This window comes from Buceros rhinoceros, unplaced genomic scaffold (genome assembly GCF_000710305.1).
Source record: "Buceros rhinoceros silvestris isolate BGI_N320 unplaced genomic scaffold, ASM71030v1 scaffold19103, whole genome shotgun sequence".
NCBI classification, from domain to species: Eukaryota; Metazoa; Chordata; class Aves; order Bucerotiformes; family Bucerotidae; genus Buceros; species Buceros rhinoceros.
In genome coordinates this window covers 5,291-26,652 of record NW_010404421.1, presented here as the reverse complement: position 1 = coordinate 26,652, position 21,362 = coordinate 5,291, and the positions used below count along the sequence as shown (strand labels likewise).

General features: G+C 35.9%; 1 protein-coding gene across 1 annotated transcript in view; it reads right to left on the bottom strand.

Moving 5' to 3' along the window:
• The window catches only part of DCP1B (decapping mRNA 1B), a gene marked incomplete at its 5' end in the record, with an annotated part of 42,286 nt that overhangs the window by 16,549 nt on the left and 4,375 nt on the right, over positions 1–21,362 (bottom strand). The window contains 3 exons of the mRNA XM_010133399.1: positions 1,705–1,710; positions 1,951–1,957; positions 2,192–2,258. Coding sequence (XP_010131701.1) covers positions 1,705–1,710; positions 1,951–1,957; positions 2,192–2,258 — 80 coding nt within the window. The remainder of the gene's footprint in view (positions 1–1,704; positions 1,711–1,950; positions 1,958–2,191; positions 2,259–21,362) is intronic.

The following is a 21,362-nucleotide window of genomic DNA, read 5'->3' as shown; positions in this document are numbered from 1 at the left end:
TAAGGCAAGAGGAGAATATACAAGACAAAAACCATAAAATATATTAAAAAAAGTTTAACCACAACTACTTTACAATAATTAATTAATAATTATTAAAATAATAAAATAATTAATATTTTAATTTTTCCTCTCATTGACATTAAAAGATGTGTAAAAAAATCTCTACTAAAAGATCTATATTAAAACATAATTTGACCAGGTTTGAGATTAATTTTCTCCAATCTTGAATGCACTGCGCCATAGACTAAAATTTCTGTAACTCAGTCACAATTCCTATACACAGAAGGAGCACGGAATTTATAGCGTTATTCAGTTCTGCTTGTGGTGGAGGATGGCAAACGTACACAAATCAGTCATTAACTACTAGCAAATGACCAATTTCCTGCCCCAGCTGTTTTATTATTATTGTAGAATGCTGAGAATTAAACCACACAGCCAACCGGCTAAGCGACAGGGTGTTTTTTATCTATATGAAACACTGCTATTATAAACCACTAAACGTGGTTTACAATTGCATGAATCCTCTGAAAACTAGTTTTTATTGTAGTAAATTACCAGTTTGAGAGTACCTAATCACCACCAACTGAAACTTGAGCTAGTTAACTAAAATTAGCTGTCAAAAAACTGGCTTTCCTGGGGTTCATTGCTTATTTCTGTAAATTCATCCCCATCAATTATTTCTTGGGTCACAACTGACTCATTTTATAGTTGTAGGATATACAGCAAAACTATCAAAAACCCCTAAAAAACCTGCCGCTGTTGTCACAGTCTGTGTTTCACAATGTTTTGCCACTGCAAAATGAAAAGCAGCAGGTATCACTTTAAAAAGAGATATTGTGGAAACATGACTACCTTTCCATCTAGTATTTTATAACAAATCCTGTCTGGAACATAGTGGTAGAAGAGCTAAAGCACTTTGCTATGGCTTGAGGTGTGCAAGGATGAGCCTTGTTTGGACTTGTACTGCAGGGCACATAAATGGGCTTTCGGGCAGTTGGTAACTTTGGCAATCAAAATCGATGTCACTTCCTCAGCAGGCTTCTGGCTACAGAAACTGTTAAGGCTGCGACAGAGTACCTGAGAAGGAGAGAGTCACAGCATTTGCTCTGCTAGTACCTAATGCTGTCAGCTTGACTGTATCTGCCTCCCATGGTTTTTCTTGAGATGACAAAGACCTGGCTATACGTCATCCCTCCTCCTGTCCCTTAAAAGAATTGTGACACAATGATGTGTCCAATCCTATATATCACAGGCAACCAGTATATCCAATCTGCCTGTTCCTATCACAGCCCCTTTACTATATCCTCCATATTATAGCTCTAAAAATTTAGATTGTATGTGTTGATAAAATCAGTAAGACTTTAGCTCCCTCCTCCTCCAAACAAACACAAAAACCTGCAGAATATATTCGTAAGAAAGGGATCAGTGCAAAGAAGCCCATCATTAGGCCAACCAGAGGGTACAGCAGAAGAATGAGCCCTGTCCATCCAGGATTTCTGAAGAAAGCAGTGTCAGTGAAAAAAATATCCATGATATTGTTAGATTAAAACACTGCTGAGAATACATTTCTGTTTGGAATGTTAATCTCCAACTTGATTGCAAAATTAAAGATCATATAACATGTATAAAATATTATGTATATAGAAGTAATGAATTCAAAGCTAATTAAACTCTTGCTTCATATTTCAAAAATAAATTTTGTACATATTGCTAAGAAATAAGGAAGCAGGAATTCAGTCATGATGTAGAAACAGGAAAAAACCCACAAAAATTGTATTATTACAGCATGCCTTCATGATAGCCTGCGCTTACATTGATATAAAGAAAAAAAAAAGGTAACAGCAACATTAGAAGAGAAAATCTCTCCAAACTGAAAAATATATTAAAACCCCAAAGAATACAACTCTTCAAAACAGATCTCTGAGTCATCAGGAAATAAATCAGATGAACTGTTACACTCTAATGTAGCTGGAAAGCTGCACAGCAAATTAAGAAAAAGTATTCTAATACAGTGGCTTATTTCTGATTCTAAAAACTACAGTTGTCACCACTTTATTTGCAATGAAGTCTATAAATAAAGGTTTAAAGTAGAAAGCTATGACCATCCTAGTAATATAATGTGCACGCGTGTACAGAAATACATACATAAAGAAAAAAAAAGCACAGAAATTCTTGTTTACCCATCACTTACTTTTTCATGAGCTCTGCAATTCTTTGGCATTCTTCCTTATCATAAAACCAAATTCCATATATGGACACTGTAAATGCACATCAAACACAAACTATGAGTCTTTTCAAACAGCAATTCTACCTGGTAGATATTTAAAAGTGACCTGTAAAGGAATCTTCAAATTTATTTCTTTCTTAATTTTCCCCATCTACAAACATATGAATGACACCTCAGATCCTCCAAAACTGAGACAGATCTTGGCATATCTCTAAGGATGTAAATTACAAGCTCTTGAACCTTCCATAAAGGCAAAGGTATTTGATTCTCTTCTTCAGAACACTAAACCAGGGCTGTTTTCTTTAAAACCTTTTCCTCTGTCATTTTTTTTCCAGTTGTCAGATCGTATCCATTAGACTCCAGTGGCTAGTATACTGCAGGCAGTGTGGCGCACATAAGTAAGCAAGCAAGATCTGTTTAGTCTTCAACAATTTTCAGGTCTATCAAAGTTGTTAGAGTAGTAAGAACAAACCTCTGTCTCCCTGTAGATTTCCTATAATTTGATCATTATTTTCACCACCGAAGAAGTAACTATCTGTAGCCAACCCCAGGATTAGAAAACCTGTATCTAAATTCAGACCTCCACTAAAGTGCCTGCAGCTTTGCCCAGCAAAGGCATTAAAATTTACTAGTGGTTCAACATTCTCAAACGTACGTGCTGCTAATGAAACCATCATGATGGTAATAGCCATAATGTAACTGTCGGCAGTGCACGTTTCACAATCATTATAAACAGGCAGGTTTTTTCCACTCAGAACCACGTTATATAGTTCTGGTAAGATAGCCTGGGAATACGTCTACAACACAGTCTCAGAACAATCTGTCCACATTTGTCAGGGTAACTGTTCTAGTTTTAACATCTGGCACAAATCTGTGTGAATAGGAAGCGAGAAGCACTTAAAGGCTTAACATGGATCTTCCCATCTCTATCACCACAACCTTGTGTAACATCCATGTTTCCTTCACATGACTGAGTAGCAAATAGGTAGCCACTGTGTTTCTTCCCCCTTCCTCCATACTGCAGGCAAGAGTTTTCCCTTAATCTTTGTAAGAAATGGCAGTTCCTAACATGTCTTCAAACATAGCAGAGGCTAGATTAGATTTTATTTGAAAGGGGCATAAGTGGATTGAGTACTTGCTTAAGAACAATTGCAACACTGACCTTGATCATGTAATATTTCCTCATACTAGCAGAATCTAAAAGCAACCAACTCTTTAATTCCACAGAAGCAAAACCATGTACCACAACCAACAAACCTAAGTTGGCTTTGTTAATGTATGTAAAGAAAACAAATGTACAGCTGTTTGTAAGACACAAGTGTAATATTTATCCCCATTCCCCCTCAAATTTTCAAATGTGTTGACTTCTGTATAGCTAAAACAGTTCAACTGTTTTATACAGGTGAAAAGCCTAAAACAAGCCACAAATCAACTGCCATCCTGTAGACATACAATAAATAAAAGATGTACTGTCCTTTTATGATTAACTTCTGAAAAGTGTGAAGATGATTTCTATTATTCACCTCAAAAAAGGCAAGTAACATAATATGCGCCAGTGCTTCTACGAATGTGCAACATAAGACCTGAACTGCATGAATAATCTCCATTTTGTAACACAGATAATTAAAAAAAAAGCATTTTAAACAGACATTAATATTCTAACACATTCCAGTAAGCATCAAATAATAAATTGTAAACCGCCAATTGTATGAACGATTCACAAGGTTCCGAAACATAGACCTATTACATGCAACTACGTCTTCTTCTGATGAAACACATTTGAAAACATGTCCATATTACAAGCAACCCTATATTCTTCAATGCAACAACACAGCAAGCAGACTAAAAACCCCCGACAAGTCACATTTGTTTTAATCAAGATTCTTCTTTGTATGTAAGAATCTCCAGCGCAGAAGAGTATTGATGAAACTTTGGCCACCTGCTCCAATGTCTTGCTAAGGGGTTTTTTTGGTTTTTTTTTTTTGTCTGCCACAGCTGGTGGCATCACCAGTAAGCAAGACAGGCTGAACAGCTTCACCTTTTAGCCAATTGATCAAACATGTCAGGCTATTTATGAATATCTAATAAATTTGAAAGCTGACGGTTCCATGGAAGTACTGCAGTGTTTCTGGCCATTAAAAGTTGAAAGACTGGAACGAACAGCAGTAAGCTAGTTTACCTGAACTCAGTGACAAACGTAAGTAAACTGTCTGATTACCTTTTCAGGTTTTACAGAAAGACGACTAATATTTTGAAATACAATTCAAATGCACACCCATTTCAGATCACAGAAAAAAGGACACTAACTACTGCCTGTCCCAGCAGACCAATCCACCACCCACCAATATATCACATCTTAACTGAAGCTTTAAGTCAGGATATTGCTGATCCATCTTTAGCCTAGATGTTACGCGAGCTTCAAACCCCAAAGCATCCTTATTTTCTCCCCTCAGTTAAATGATACTTTCAACCCAGGCTAGGAAGCAGAGCTGAAAGCATGCTAAGACCAAAACCCAACAACCTCTGAGCTTACAGATCACCCATTCAGTAGTAAAATCCTTCAGAAGTGGAAAGTCCTCCTCTTCCTTCCACAATTCTCCCATCTGTCCAGAACAGATGAACACTTCAGAAATACATCAAGAAATAATCTCTTGTTGTGGCACAGCGTACTCCTATCTCTTTTGTGCATGGGAGAACAATGTACCAATGAGAAGTCAGTAACTTGGTGGAAAACTGAGATACCAGGTATCCAAAATACACTAATATATGGGAGTGCTTGTCATTTGGAGTAACCATGGTGTAAATTCATACTACAGTGGTATATTCTGCTATAATCTATATTTAAGGAAACAAAAATTTAAATGATAGTAGTAAAAATGTGTATTAATGCCCATCTTGATGAACCAAAATGGTGTAAAAATATTTTTGTGTATGGCAACACACAAAAACCTAGGACCAGCAAAAGACCCTAAGATGATTACAAACAGTAACCGTCAAGCTAGGAACCTGGCATGCTCTCCAATTATAAAAACTCAATATACATACAATACAAACTTCACTACAAGCTTTCTACCAGCATGAAAACATGGCATGTCTTATCAGGATTAAATTTAAACAGATTACTTTTAACCCCTTCCATCTCTATCCGACTGTTTGAAAAAAGGAAATCCTGATTTAAGTATCATCTCTAGAGTGGTAATTTCACTAACATATTCACATGTTAAAAATGAACTGAATCACTAAATAGCAGAGGCACAAAGCAAATTCTTCTACTGCCACAAAAAATAGGAAACATTACATCACTTGCAGGCCCAGCTTCAGCTATAAATTTATCCAGTAAGAGATTATCGTAAAAAAGAGAAGAAGAAAAACCAAATCGAAGTCAAGCATCTTCTGCTAGCCAAGTGAGCCAGTTATGTGAAAAGCAGCTAACAAAAGCCCAATAAGGAGAGCTACTTTTATGCTGACAAGACAGTATACATCTATTCATCCACTTCCAATAGTTCTGAAGTAATTTACTAAAGAAATGAGATTTAGTAATGAATTGATCATATGAAAGAAAAAAAAAGCACCAATGTTACGATGTTGTTAACAAGATTATACAAAACTAGAAGGATATAAAGCAGCTATCAAATCAACATGATACAATTAATATTGAATGAGAGTAAGCTAAATAAATTACTCAAATCATCCAACTGAAATTATTAAATATCAAGGGATATGTTTTTACAATTTGGAAAAGGTAGGTTACTCATAAACCATAACTAAAAAAATTTTAATGAAATCCATGAAGCTCCTTTAATATAGCTCAGTGACTGAATTTCAGGAAGTATACTATTTAAGTTTTACATCACGACTTCGGAGCCAATTCTACAGCTTCCGCCTTACAATTTTCAATTTTTGGCTACGGATTTCTCCTGTCCTCACAAACACTAGAGCACTCGATACTATTTATAAGCAGAAGCTGACAGCTGCTATCTACCAGAATTATAGATGACAATTTCTAACCTCTCAAAATCTAAAACATTTATTTATTACGATGAAGAATTTCTTATCAACTTCCATAACTCACGCAAAGTATCCTATCAAAAAGGATTATTCATTTTACTTTTCATTTGTCTAGCTTCATTTTCCAGCTATTAGATTTTTGGATTCTGGAGAGATGTTTACATTATCGAAGTTGTGTTTCAGTGAACTTGCAACACACCATTTTTATGCTATTGCTCCACAGACTGCATACAGTATATAAGTTTCGTAAAATACAGCTAATAAATACAGCTATAACTACTCACTAAAGACTCCCCTGTACCTAGAAACTGTTTTACAGTGCTTGTATTATAAATAAATAAATATAATTATTCTTCAAGTTTCAACTTTTATTCTTGATATCATGTTCCTTAAGGTACTTTATTTCCTATATATGACCTAGACTCTAGCTCTTGAATATGTAACCCCACAGCTTGCTATACTAAAAAGCAGTTTCTCTACGCACATCTTACAATGTAGCCAGACACTTTTATGTTGGTCATCTTTTCTCTTTGCTGTCTACTGTTCATGTAATAATTGATCTTTCAGCAAACTAAGAACGCTTACATTTCTCTTTCTAGTAATTTTTAGAATATTGCAGCCTTCATTTTGCAGGACCTACTGATAAAAGAACCAAAGAAGCCTCAATTATCCTCAATAATAACTTTTAATGTATGAGTTCTTAAAACACGAATTAAAGCATGCCATGTTAATTTTGTGCTCTTCTACTCCAATGCAGATGGGATTCCTTTGTCATGATATTGTCTTTAAAATTATGATACGAGCATATGATGTTCCTTCCTCTTCACTCAGGTTCAAATAGTGATGGAGACTTGCCTGTTGAAGCTCTACGTCCTGCTCTGCACCATAAAGCAAGAGAAGACTGCAAGAAAGAAAAGAAGATAAAAAAACCCCAGCAGCTAAGGCAGCTGCACATCATCTTGGAAAGCTGAATTCCACCTCTGATGCTGCCCCAGAGATATTATGCAATGATATGCAAGCTGTGAAATGTCATCTTAAGTGGTTGTCACTGACTGTGTACTGTTCATTACCCAGTGTTTAACTTGAGGTGTAAGACCTGGGTGTAAGATTTGAGTGCAGGACCTGCAAAAACACCAGCTCTTTATGATCACAATTGAAATCTGTAAGACATGTATTTGAACACATGAATGATAAATATATTGGAAAAATTAGGCCAAAATAATGTAAAGTCAGACACCCTGCATTTAATTGATCTCTGCAATTGTAACTACACTGCCCTAGGATTCCAGTTTGTAAAACGGGAAGAATAATACTTCTAATCTGAGCAAGGTACAACAGTTCAGCTTATTCACAAGTTATCAGCTATTATATTGATTTGTATCATAGAAAAAAACAAGAAAAAAGCAGTTAATAGTTCCATCCCTAATGCAGAACTTCAGTGTTATATAAGAAAGCAAGAGACCCACATACCACTAAGAAGGAAAAAACCAGAATACTGAATAGTTGCTCTTTACAGAAATGCCATTCACACTATTGGATAACTGAAGCAAAGTCCTTATTGCAAAAGACGACGGTCACATAACTTAAAATTTCAAAAGCAAAAAAAAAAAAAAAGAAAAAGAGATTGCACAAGCAGCCTTAATTTTGCTATTTTCTACTTGGAGCCTTAAAGTTCTTTTAGTTCTTTTCAGCCTTAAAATTTTTTCAAGCACAACATTTTGCTTAGCTCTTTCGGTATGTAAAACCAAAACACTAGGAAGAAATTAAATTTGATCCCATTATACCATATTTATAGTGACGCGGCTCATCAGCAGGACTGGAACTTTTAGGTCTCTTGCTTCTCTACATTTCATAAAAGCAGCACAATATAAAATACATATAAAACAAACATTTGTTTCTAAATAATAGAAATTCAGCTTAGATCTATCATGTTACTCTGGAAGTTCTCAGAGGGGAACCAAAATTTTTATGATGCCCCAGGCACAAACAAAAATCTCTATTTTGATATGAGCTTGAGTTTCTAAAAAACCGCTGAAATTATACAAGAACAAAACTCCAACAAAATGCAAAAACCCCTCAAAACCCCTTTCCCCAAAAGCAGACGGTTTGAGAGTGGGCAATGATTTGCAACACTACTGAAGTCAAGAATAAGTCCCTCACCACCATCTGTTTAATTGTGCCTGGAACTTATGCCTTAAAAATCAACACAAGAAACAATTTTTTCGTAAAAGGATGGACCCTGAAATAGCCCTGACAGTTTCTACCAGTCATGAAAGTCAGGTAACCAGTTTGCAGACTTCCAGATAGAGCCAGCAAATATTTCTGATTTCACGAGGCAAAAAAGAGACAACCAGGAGATGGCAAATTGTTTATTAAATGATGTCTGTGTCTCTACTGTGATGGTCTGACCTCAGACATATTTTTAATCAAAATTTATCAGAAATTCTTAATGAAAAAGAAATCAATTCTGTGGCAGACATAAATAAGATTGGCTCACTAAAACGTCCCTTAAAAAGCCTCAAATCTAACGTTATGTTAGCACTGTAGGAAACTTTAAAGCCCATTGATTCATTTATTTCCATAAAGCTCAGCAGATGTAAGAGTCCATGAGCAGGTTCTTTACTTCTTGGAAAAGAGCTCAAAGGCAAACTGTATTTGTAAGATTTCCCTTAAAATCGCATTCTGTTGATGCTACAGGAAATTTTTAGTCACGACACAGGAATAGCATCTATGTTACGATCCATCTGGCTTACTGCATTTATTTTTTCTCCCCCACCACTGGTTTTCTAGTCACATCTCCTGCCACTGCATCATTAGTTACAAATAATTTTTAAATCATGATGATGCATGACACTGAAATTAAGGCAGGAAGTCTGTAGATGCCAGACTATCAATTTCTTAAATAATGAGTTGTTCTTCGTGGATCCCTTATTGTTCCTATTTATAAGTTTTTCTTAAATAACAAGTGGTTCTCATTACTATTTCACAATAGACTTCTGAAATGTCCACATCAGACCAAAGCTCCACTGCCTTTTGTAATGGAAATTATTAAAGTCTCATTCAAAGAGCGTAAAAGTTAAGTAAAAAGGTATTAAGATAAACAAATGGTGGGTGGAAGTACTGTTCTATTTTTGATATAGAAAAATGATAGAGACTGACTTTAGAAAGATAAGTGAAGAAGTCTGCAGCAAGGCTAAATACTAAATTGAAATACCCTGAGTCAACAAAAGCACCCTTCCTGTGAAAAAAAATTCTGTCGGTGAATGGCTGAGTGGAAAAGAAACATAACTCCTCAACATCTGAAACTGCTACCTGTATTAGCTTATCAGTGCTCTATATTCTCTACTACCTGTCTACAGCATACCTCATCCTGAGGTCGTGATCTACAGGAATCATCTGAACACAACAGAAAAATCCCATTACACAAATTTAGGTTAAGTACATATATCCATAAATTCTATTAGTAGAAAAATTTACACTAACATAACACTACCACAAGTGGAAGAGGTTAAACTAGAAACCACGCTCTTTTCTTGATTGTGTGCAGATCACATTGTACCTAGTAACTAAAAGCAACAGGAACTCTCCTCAGTCAAAAAGGACAGCACAGCCTTTCCAACCTGAAGGCAAAAAAAAAAAAAAAAAAAAAAAAAAAAAAAAAAAAAAAAAAAAAAAAAAAAAAGCTTTCTTTTATCTTAAGGAATAGGAAGAGGAGCGGCCTTCACCTTCTTGATTTCCAGCATTTTGATTTCCATCCTGCTTTCCACTAGGTTAAGAAAAGCAGCAGCTTCTGTTACGTTTTTCTGTGGAGTATCTGGGCTTCTAGTCCTGTGGGGATAAAGCCTGCTCTACTGTATGTGACATACACGGTTGGCAGAGGACTCATCAGGATTTGAATGTCATGGTTTTCATTTACAATTTAGTTAAATCTAAGAATATGTTCCCAACGATTTTTAAAGTGCATTTCTGAGGTACCTGCCAAAGGTCAAAGTACGTCTCTAATTCCAGAGCTATACTCAAGTATGAGGTCAAGTTCTTTTCCAAACTGGGCCAATTCCCTTTTAAAAATAGAGAAGGGAATAAAGTAAAATAGAGAAGAAAAAAAAAAGAAGAATATTTTAACCTCATATGGGTGTTCAACAGCATGTTATTTTATGTGATTTTTTTCCCCTGGACCCTGAATTTTTATATTTGAGCTGTCACCCCAAATGGTTTAACTCCCACAAAACTAGCAATGACTTTGAAAAGGGCTTCATGAAGAAAATAAGCAACCTTAACTAGAGATGATGTTTCTAATTCTGCCTGTTGTGATCTCATCTCTTATTTCTTCATTGCATACCTTCACATCATAAGTAATGGAAATACATTTGCAGATCTGGCCCATGTTCTTAACCTGTAACAACAGAAGTCTAAGTTGCTTGTGTGTTTATACTTGTTCTTGTAACAAGTGTCACCTAGGAAATACTGGAAGATTAATAGAATTTTAAAAAAAACTTTGTACTTTTCCATTTGCATACTCTGTACACGCCATCATTTTGGAAGGAGGCAATGTCTTAATTTTTCCTAAACCATCTCTACTTCTGAAATGGTTAGAAAAAGAATTTTAAAAATCCACCACATACAAATAGGCAAAGATAAAGTCAACTACTCTTCCTGAAATTTCAAGTGTTTACAGCATATCCTACATATTTTACCACAGCCTGTTAAAATGTTATATTCAACACAAAATTCTTCTCAAGTGCTGTGTGGTCATTTCTTATAGTCAGCTTTTACATTGCCTTCAATGACATTTGCTTATTGTAGAGTTGCCTCTGGAAATTAAGTACATACGATTTTTAGTGATACAATACAATTTCACAGGCACAGAAAGGACTTTGACTGCCACACATAAGGACAGGCAAACAGTAATAGGTTTAAAACCATTGTGGGTAGGTTCACACTGTGCTCACAAGCTAAAATTCAGTAGATGGCTGCACGTTGGACCCTTCATCATTCACATATGGCTACTACATTTTTACATACTTGGAAACTGGAGGAAAACTTAAAGCATCAATAAAAATACTTAAAATATATTTTATGGCCTATTTTTTTATTGTGCAAATTGCAATTTAGTCATTTCCTTCACGAAGATAGAAATATCACTTTTTGGAAGTATCTTACTGGGTTTTTTTCTTTTTATTGCTGCAATTCTTTTTTAATGTTTTTGTGTATCTTCTAAAACTTGATTTTAGTTATTGAAGTTAAGTGTTCAGACTACTATGAACATTAGCAGTTTACCTACTTTTCTGCCTTCTTGCACACAAGACAATCTATGTGCATATATGTACAGAGGGAGAAACAGAATGTTCTCCTGAGATCAAGTTTGTCACCAATAAAATCCATTTTAAGCAGTAAGCATTTCCTTGTTCAATAGCTGAAATACAGAAACATTTAAATTCAAACAAAAAATTGGAATTTTGCATTGGGTGATTTTCAGAACAGCACCTGCATTATTTTCACACAGAAACTAAAAGTGCATATTTCATTTTGCTTCAGAATTCAGCAGTGTTTTACTAGATCATGCATAATCCTTTAGGAATAAAACGTATCAGTAGTCATTTGCTTCCTCAGTCTCTCCTCTCCTAGAGCTTTTAACTCTGTGCAAATTTGAAACTCTACTTTGTTTTCTGTTTGACAGATGTACAAAATATCCACATGAGAGAAACCAGAATAAAAACAGAAGATATAAGGGGGGAAAAAAAGCAGCAAAGCACTGCAAGCAGGCATATGATACCTTACATAGACACCCAATGTTATTTCTCTCCTTGTCTAATTACTATGAAATTTCATGAAGCTCTTCATTGAGAGATGCTTCACATTCTGGTGTAGAGGAATTAACACTGTATGTTGTTAAGAAAAAAATGCTGTCATTTTACAGACAGGCGGTTTGTTTGACAGAGACAAAAGAATTGGTGGAGCTCATCAAACTGAAAGTCCATATCCTGTTTAAGACAATGACCAGCAGCAAATGATTCTCAGGAAGAATCTTCTTAGTCCCTTTATTGCTGACTTCTGACCTGAAGCATGTGTCTTACATCAGTTACCTCCCCCACCCCAGGCTACAGGATCTCTGGTTGTTTTTAATTCATATAAATAATATTTCTGCTATGCAAAAGGATTACTGAAAGACACCCCAAAAGACCTAGGAGTTTGTATGTCCAAAATAATGAATAATGAAGTAAAATTAACTTTTCGTTTTTAAAGACTGATTTTAAGCAATGTTATGATATGAAGACTTCATATTCTATGAATTTTTATTAAAGCAAGCTCTGCACTGCAAAACCAACAACTGGGCTGCAGCTGCAGCCATTAGAGCACAGCAGATAGCAAATATTAAGCCCAATGCTGTTACTAGTTTGTACTCCAGCTAAGACAAAAAGGCAACACTGCATTTTCAGCCTTAGCGGAATTCCACTGGAGCACTTGTACCGTGTTTCTGTATAGAACACATTCCTTGTCCTTTAAAGGGTATGCTATCTTATACTTGAGAAGGGTTTCTTTCTTTTTTCCTCCTGTAATTGAAAAGTATTGTTTACTGCCGGTTTAAGGCTTGTTTTGACGAAGAGAGAGCTGATGAGGCACTCAAGAGCTTGTATTAAATCAATACTAGACAGAAGTGAGCAGCTTGTATACGCGCTGTGGGACACACTTGCTCACAAATTTATCTTCTATGTTTTGAGAGAAGGTTACAAATATTTTTATACATATACACACACATATAAAAGAGTGAGAGTGAGCAAGCTCACATTCCAAGAGAAGTTTTCTGGCTATGTCAGGAGTGAAGTCCACCCCCTACTAGACAAACCTATTTTTTCAAACACAAGAGGATATTATCAGAGAAGTCCGTGCTGATATACAGAAACCAGAGATTGTCATGGCTCGGTAAGGTGATGAGCTGACGGGTGGATGGCGCCCATTATCTTCATTTCTCAATCCAAGTTTTCCTGAAAAACCACAGGGGGAGGAGAAGGCTCCAACTGAGCATAAGGCACCGAGGACAAGAAAAGGATTAGGAGTGAAGAGCAAAGGAAGGATAATGCAGGAGATACTGCAGAGGTTACAAAGAGCTAGAAAATAGTTTCTAGATTAAAAGACCAAGTTGTTGTAGTTTAAAGTAACATTCAGGTTTTAACTTCTCTACAAGGCTATTACATAAAATAACTCTGAAGTAAGAAAAATTGACCAAAAGGAATTTACCTTTACTATATACAGAAAATATACTCAGGTTCAGCTGTTTCAACACTCCTCGGAATTTTAAAATGTTTCAAGCCTTTGTTCGGCAAGCGTATCACCCACTACCCAGCCACCAGCCAGGGGAACCTGAAACGAAGTATAAGGGGAAGCTGGTGCATGAAACTCAGCTTAACTGCTTCTACATCAAACCTGGAGGTAAGACATTATCCAGTTGTGTGCATGTGAACTGTACTGGTATCCACCCGCTGTACAGCATTCTCTTTCTATTTAAATAGAACAGTCTGTATCATGTATGAAACTACACTAATAACTGTAAGTAGTAGTTGGGGAAAAATGTACTGTGAAGTCCTGTATGTGTGATCACAGTACCATAGGATTTAGGTAACTCTGGTAATTCTCAAATCCATGGATAAGCAGATGGACGGCTTCTCTTGCTAATATATCGGTTTTTGAGCATCTAATGACTATCACATTCCCACTTTCACTTTGCTATGAGAGAAAAAAAAAGCACGTAAGTATAAGGAACAAGAAGGAAAAAGGTTGGGGTTTTTTTTATTTTTTGACAAAGCGGCTAAGAAAGTTAAAACATACGAAAGATTGAAATATTAAATGCATGCATGCGTGTGTGAAGGCATTAATCAGAAAAGAAGGTCATGTGACATTTCTAAAAAGAAACTAGATCTAATATTTTCATTTGCAGAAGAAATATGTAGGCATTCAGCTACATATTTACACTGATTTGGAAACATCTACCATTTTACGCTGTACAAGGAGGTGTCTTTGAAGTAGAGGGAGGGTATACAGGTAGTCACATGAAAATAACCTCTCTAAAAAAAATTTATCTGTTCCAACTTGAACTCTTGAGCTTTACTGCATCATATGCCTATCTTATCTTGAAAAGATGTCTGGAATTCCCAGCACTGGCAGTACACTCTCAGCAGTAAACCTCCAGACAAGCTAATATGTTGGTTATATGCTGACATCCATAAATGGGAAACAAAGATTGTGTCTAGCAGATACACTCAGTATTATTCTCCATCTACTCCATACAGAAACTCATCCACAACTGCAGGATGCCTGACACATGCTTTTAATTCTATTCCATATACTTTTCCTACCCATTTGTCTGCCCAGGCAGGGATACAGTTGCACCATAGACAAAATAATTACCAGCCAGCAAAAAACCTACATAGCTTTGTTATCTTAGCTCCTTAGCCTGTTTCTTCTCACATGACATAGTTTCCCTGACTTCAGATTGGACTCCATCGTTCCAAATAACTGAAAACCTACGTTAAGATTACAGCACTTATTTTCCTTACACTTTTTTAACCACCTTCATCACACAACAGAAACACATAATTAGAGCAAAAAGTGGCTGCAGTCATCACAGTTGCAGTTACAAAAAGTCACATTACAAATACAAAGCACTCTAAACTGTTTGCTTCACTCAGTCAAAGATTTCCACAATTGGTACCAAATCCTCAGGGTAGTAAGGGTGAGGAAGAAACAACAAAAATATCCTTTTAGGACAGTCTGAATAGAAGTGTCTGTGCTGAATTGGGTAAGGTGACAAGGGACATGGTTTTACACATCAAAACTTCTATTTTAAGATAAAGGCCTTCACAACTGGCATGTACAATTCCACTGAAAAACATATGTTGCATTTAGTTGAAAGGAAAATAGGAATAATAAGACAACCCTGAAAAAAACCCACCAAACCCACAAAACTTAGAAATACTTACTAGTACAAACAATTTTGTTTTAAAAACAGCAAATGAAAGAGGGATGTTACAGTTCCTCCTCTGGTTTTTGAGGGTTTTTTTTGTTTATCTGAACCCTAAAAACCTAAATAACAGAACTACATTTACTCTCCACAAAAAGCGCAAAAAAATCCTTAACACCTTAAAGTAGAATTAACCAGTACCTGCTAATCCTAGAATCACATTAATAATTCAATTTCGTTGAGGCCTCTGCAGGTCCAGCCTTCTGCTCAAAGCATGGATAGCTTCAGTAAGATAGAGTTAGGAAAAGAAGAAATTATTATCAACTACAAGTTACCCCAGAAAAGTATTTTCTATGGCACTTTTTCAGTAAATTTAATTTTTTAAAGTAATTTGCATATATGCATACTTCTTTACAACAAATTAACTTGTCCCTTTCATTATATTAAAAATCCACTCCTCTTCCATAGACTTAAGCAGAGTTTAGTTAAAGATTTCAAAACCAGGCATATCAGGTCATATACTCTAGAACAGGCAAGCAAACTAACCACTAAACACCTGCCTTGAGCCAGCACTGCTGCATGTCCATCCACCTGACTGCTAAATAGCGTTTTGCCATCACTTACGATATTTTTTTATCGCAATGGATAAGCAATAAAGATTTTTAGGCATCCTTGAAAATCTAAATGAGAGTCAGAAAACACAAAAATATAACATATAAATGTACGTATTCTATGTTTTTATTTATAAAAATGTAAATCGGTATATGTACCATTTGCAAGGGGCAGTTTATTATTTTCTGAAGAAATTTTTACCATCTTCTAAGCACATTAAAATCATTAATAGATTGAAGTATAGTTCACGAAGGGAGGAACTACATGGGAAATGTAGTAGGAAATTAGCAATGCTTTTATATATACTTTTATAAACTTGTTTAAGAACAGATAATTTCTGAGTGTAGGTACAAGGAAGTCAGCAAACTGAGAGCTAGACAGCATCTTACATGAAAAAAAATTATTGTCACTCTGCATCTGATGAGCAGAGTGCATCTTCCTGCTCCTATTTATTTGCTTCTCTCAAGAAAATTTGCACATGATAAACTACAAAACAGTTAAGTTGGACACAATCTGTAAAGCAAGTTTCAAATAAAAAAAAACCCAAATGCATGCAATATGATAAAGCTCATGCTGCACCCTTAATTTCCTAGATTTAGAATCAACTCTTACTATAGCGTCAATGTATTTTCAGCATGTATATTTTCCTTTTAAATGTAAAAAAGGAAAATAATATTTATGCTTAACAGTGTTAGCATTCCAACGCTCTCAGCAAAACTGAGGTTTCACTTTAAGGTCAATAACATCCAAGGAAGATAATCTTGACCTCTGCTGCTGTTCTGTCTTGCTGGATGCACTATGAATTTTTATAATGCTGATCAAAGGAGAGAAAGTGGAATGGGAAGAAGGAGTGATTTGTTTATTTCTCTGACACAAAAATGTCTCTAAGAACAGAACCTTAGGTAAACCACAAGCATCTGAATTCTGAACAAATGACAGCAGTCAGTCCAGGCAGCCTTTAAAAAAAAAGTTTCAGTCAAATCTGTTTAGCAAACAACAGGTTGAAAGAACATCTCTCTAATGAGGGAAGGCCCTTTGCCAAAATTACTTTCCATTTCTATAGTATGAGCTTTCACTTTTCAAACACTTTTGTTCCAAATCTACAAGCATTTTTCTAAGAGTTTTAAACTACAGAAATATTTTCTGCAGGTTTTAGCAGGCCAGAATAATAATTTTGCAAACAAACTTAACCTCAAAAAAATTGTTTTAAAGTTATTCAGCTGTGACAAAAACATTGCTTTCTGCTTAATGATGCAGCAACAGAAAGCTGTGTAGTATTTCTGAATCAGCAGACCACGGAGTTTAGAGAAAAAATAATACAAATTGAAGTTTGTTTCTAAAATCAGAAAGACCAATGAGCATTTGGGGAATAATCAACTGAATACACATTTCAATTTAGTGTGCTTATCCCATTGGGGTTTTTTTTGTTATTGGACCGGATACTGTATGTTTGCTGATAAACAAGGCTCTCCATTTTAAACTGACATTTTTACTGAAACCAAAAACCAAACAGAAAATCTATGACATGGTAAAAACAAAGCCTGGAATATCTATTTTGCCTGTCTCAATGGAAACAATTGAGCAAGTAGCTGTTTATTGATCAATACGCAGAATACTGAGCCTAAATACATATGTAAGTAAATTTAACCACCAAATGCTGGTTTCATTCTCAAATAAAAACACATTTCAGAAGAAAGAAGAGATTTAGTATATTGATTACAGAATGTATAATGTACTGTAGACTAAGAACACATTTCAGGGTAAAAAAGACACTACAGTATCCAAAAGAAGATTGTTTTTCATGACATAGTCGTTTTTACATATCACTCATATTCTACTACTGTTGTCTCCTGCTCTCCCTTCAGAAGTAAACTTCTAATAGTCTTCAAAACAAGATGTCCTTTACAAGAGAAATGCTAATTGCAGGGTCAGTGAGTCTTCATAAATGCCTAGAAGTGGGACACTTCTTACCCTTTTGGTATTTTTTTTTTTACCAGGTTGTATTTACTTAGAAGGGTGAACTGAAATGGGCCACAATCAGTATCCAAGATGAATTGCTGTATTTGAGAGGGCTCTAGGAAGATGTAACATAGAATTTAAGAATGAAAAATAATAGCTTGAGAAAAACTATTATAGCAATATATTTTCCTAAACAATCTCTTGCCCCCAAACATATATTTGGAAAAAAAATCTATACATAAATAATTATGACCTTAGGGGAAAAAACCCCACAAACAAACCCCAAAACTTATGCTGCTTCTTCAGACAGCTGGCAAACTTCCCTCCCCCTCCCATCGCATCTCATCACTGGAAGTGTTTGTAGTGTAGGAGGATGGGAAAATAATACTAAATTTTCAGAGTATGGATAGACATATGGTGGCATGTTAAACTGAAACTAGTATGAGGTTATGCATGTGTCACGTGTGTCTAGACAGTTTTACCAAAACCAGGCATGTCTGGGCTGCTTTTGTACCACTTCCTGAACCTCTGCAAAAGATCAAATACAGAAGAATATGCCACATCTGACTAGGAAGTTTTATTCATTTTCAAGCCTAGGAGACGACATGATTAAAGGCCTTGCTACAAACGTGGCACAGAAATGAAAAGTAACTTCTATGCCCAAATAGGTATTGAATCTAATCAGGTATAGAATATTTGTTGATCTGTCACATAATAATTTCTTTCTCCACTTGCTATAGCCCAAAAGCACCCAATTAACCTGATCATCATTATGATTAGCATAATAACTATTAGAAGGTAGGATCTCGTATTTTTTTCTGGCAGCTGAAATGTGTAAGGTGAAGTGAGCTACAAGATATGCAACTTAATATTCATCAAATTCTCTGTGTTCTGTAACAAGAAACACAGTATTCGGTGATGAAATGATAAATTGATCAACTCAAGAAATATTTCACTGACCCAGCATACACCCATCTACACCCAGTAAAATATACCATTAGGAATAATTGTGGTAACTTATTACATAGTTGATCGGTACTAAAAGGAGAAAATGAAGTTATATTAACCAATAATTTACAGTTATGCATTTCTTCTGAACTCTCTCATATTTATCAGCAACAAGTCTTAAGCAACAGGCCTTAAACATTGGTTTTCACAATAAATATTAAGGAAAAAACCAGTAATTACGTAGTTAAGGTTACTCAAATATAGAAACCAGGAAATTTTTTAAAACTCTTAAAATCATTCGATGATCTAAGCTAAAATGGAGCCACTGTCTTGCTCTCAGGAAGAAAGCATCTCAGATTGCAGTTAACTACACAAGATTAAAGGTCACATTGAAAATATCTATTTGATCCATAAACCTTCTGTTTCTTGGTGGACAGAACTTCTGTTGGCATTAAAAACTGTAACGTGAGCTTTCCTCCTGGCTTTGGAATGAATAACCCCAGCTCCGGCCTAAGAGATTTCCCAAACTAAACTTTTCTGTGAAACAGTGGATCAGTGCAAACGTCAACTGGCATGGATCCCAAATCCCGCCTGAAAAGTCCTGGGATTAGACTGTAGGTGTCTGCAACACAGTGTTTAGACAGTGTTTCAACTTCAGGTGACCAAGATCATATAGAGCGATGGAAGAAATATGAAAGCCAATAAAGTAAAAAGATCAAAATATTCCTTTTCTTTAAGTATTCATAAAACTTGTATACAATTTTGGAAAGCTTTTTCGATAGTAAGCATATACTAGATGCAAAGCAATCTTTACCAAATGATAACTACAATCTATAACTATATATGACAAAATGTTGGCGGACTTGTCCAAGTACACGAGGCCCACCTTTTGCTGCCAAGACCATTTATTTTAGACTGTGCAACACGACTAGCCATAGATATTCAGCTGTACTAAAGTTAAGCTGGTTTTAACAAACATTCAGAATATCTGAAGAAACAAAACACTGGGCAGGACTTCTTTATTCCTGCAAATGCTTGCTTTCGCATTTTTGTGAAATTTGCATTGTCACAAAACCCAGTCCTGTTACATGGGAAAGCAACTACACCAATCAGAAAAACAGAGAAAACCCTGCTAGTTTTGCTTTACCTAATAAGAAGATATGTATGAAAAATAGAGTAAGAAGTAACCAAGTCAAACAAAAGGTTAGAAAAAGATAACTTATTTCTAGATCCCGTTAAATGTTACTGCCAAACTGTCCACTGTTTTGGCAAGTAAACAGCTATTACTGAGTATTCCTTGTTGGTACCTGGAGGCAGGAAATGAAAATAATACATGAGATTAAGGCCTAAAAATCCCTGTTTTGGATGCAAATTCCATTTAATAAGGAAGAAGCCTGAAGCCTTAGTTTTGCAAAAATAAAGACTTATATAGGAAATTCAAGACGGATATTTAGAACTGTGTTTGGATGAGACCCGAGTGAAAACAGATACTTCGTATTGAGAATGTTCCTTTATTTTACGTACCAAAGGCTTTGAAATATACATTAGGGAACAAAGGGTTACTGGTATCGGCATCTCGGTGAAGAAATCACTGTGTGAACAATCTGCAGGGACCTAAAGAAAATCTGGAAAATAATTTTATTTCTATGGATCTCTAATGCTAGTTTGCTCTGCAAAACAGAGGTTTCCAGAAAAATTTAAGAAAACAACAGTTTTTCTCCTGAAGTACCAAGATCTGCAGTTTTCTTGAAGAGCTAATGAATAAGCCTCTGTAAGAGTATTTTAGGAAGGTATATAACTAGGGGCAACGCATCCCTATACCTGGAACGCATCTGATACTAACTAAAATTCTTCACTAGTGCATTTCTTTTAGTAAAGCAAACAAGAAACTTCTCTCAGACAGCAGAATGCTCAAATTAAATTACAGATACAGATTCACAGCTAGATTGAACAGCTAACTGTGGTAAAAATCAGATCCACAGACCCAGGCTGAAGATGACTTTATAAAACCGGAGTACACTGGCTAGGGATCTTGTTATTTCTTTTTTCGTGGTTGCACTCAAGGGAATGATACAGTAAAGAGTGCCATGAGGTCAAGAAGCTATCAAATCTTGTGGCTGAGAGATCCTAAACTGAAAGGTGTTGTTACTTCCATGTTGCCACTGGCAAATTGTCGGTGTAGGTGTTGTGGATTCAACTCAGCCAGCAGCTCAGCCCCACACAGCCACTCGCTCCCTCCCCTCAGTGAGATGGGGAGAGAATCACAAGGACAATAGTAAGAAAACTTGCAGGTTGAGAATAAAGACAGTTTAACAGGTAAAGCTGTGTGCACAAGCAAAACAAAATAAGGAACTCGGTCACTACTTTCCATCCACAGGCAGATATTAAGCCATTTCCATGAAAGCAGGGCTCCATCAGGTGTAATGGTTACTTGAGAAGCCAAATGCCATAACTCCAAACATCCCCCCTTCCTCCTTCTTCCCCCCAGCTTTTGTTGCTGAGCACAACGTCATGTGGTCTGAGGTATCTCTTTAGTCAGTTGGGGTCATCTGTCACAGCTGCATCCCTTCCCAAATACTTGTGCAACCTACTCACTGGTGGGACAGTGTGAGAAACAGAGAGAGCCTTGATGCTGTGCAAACACGGTTCAGC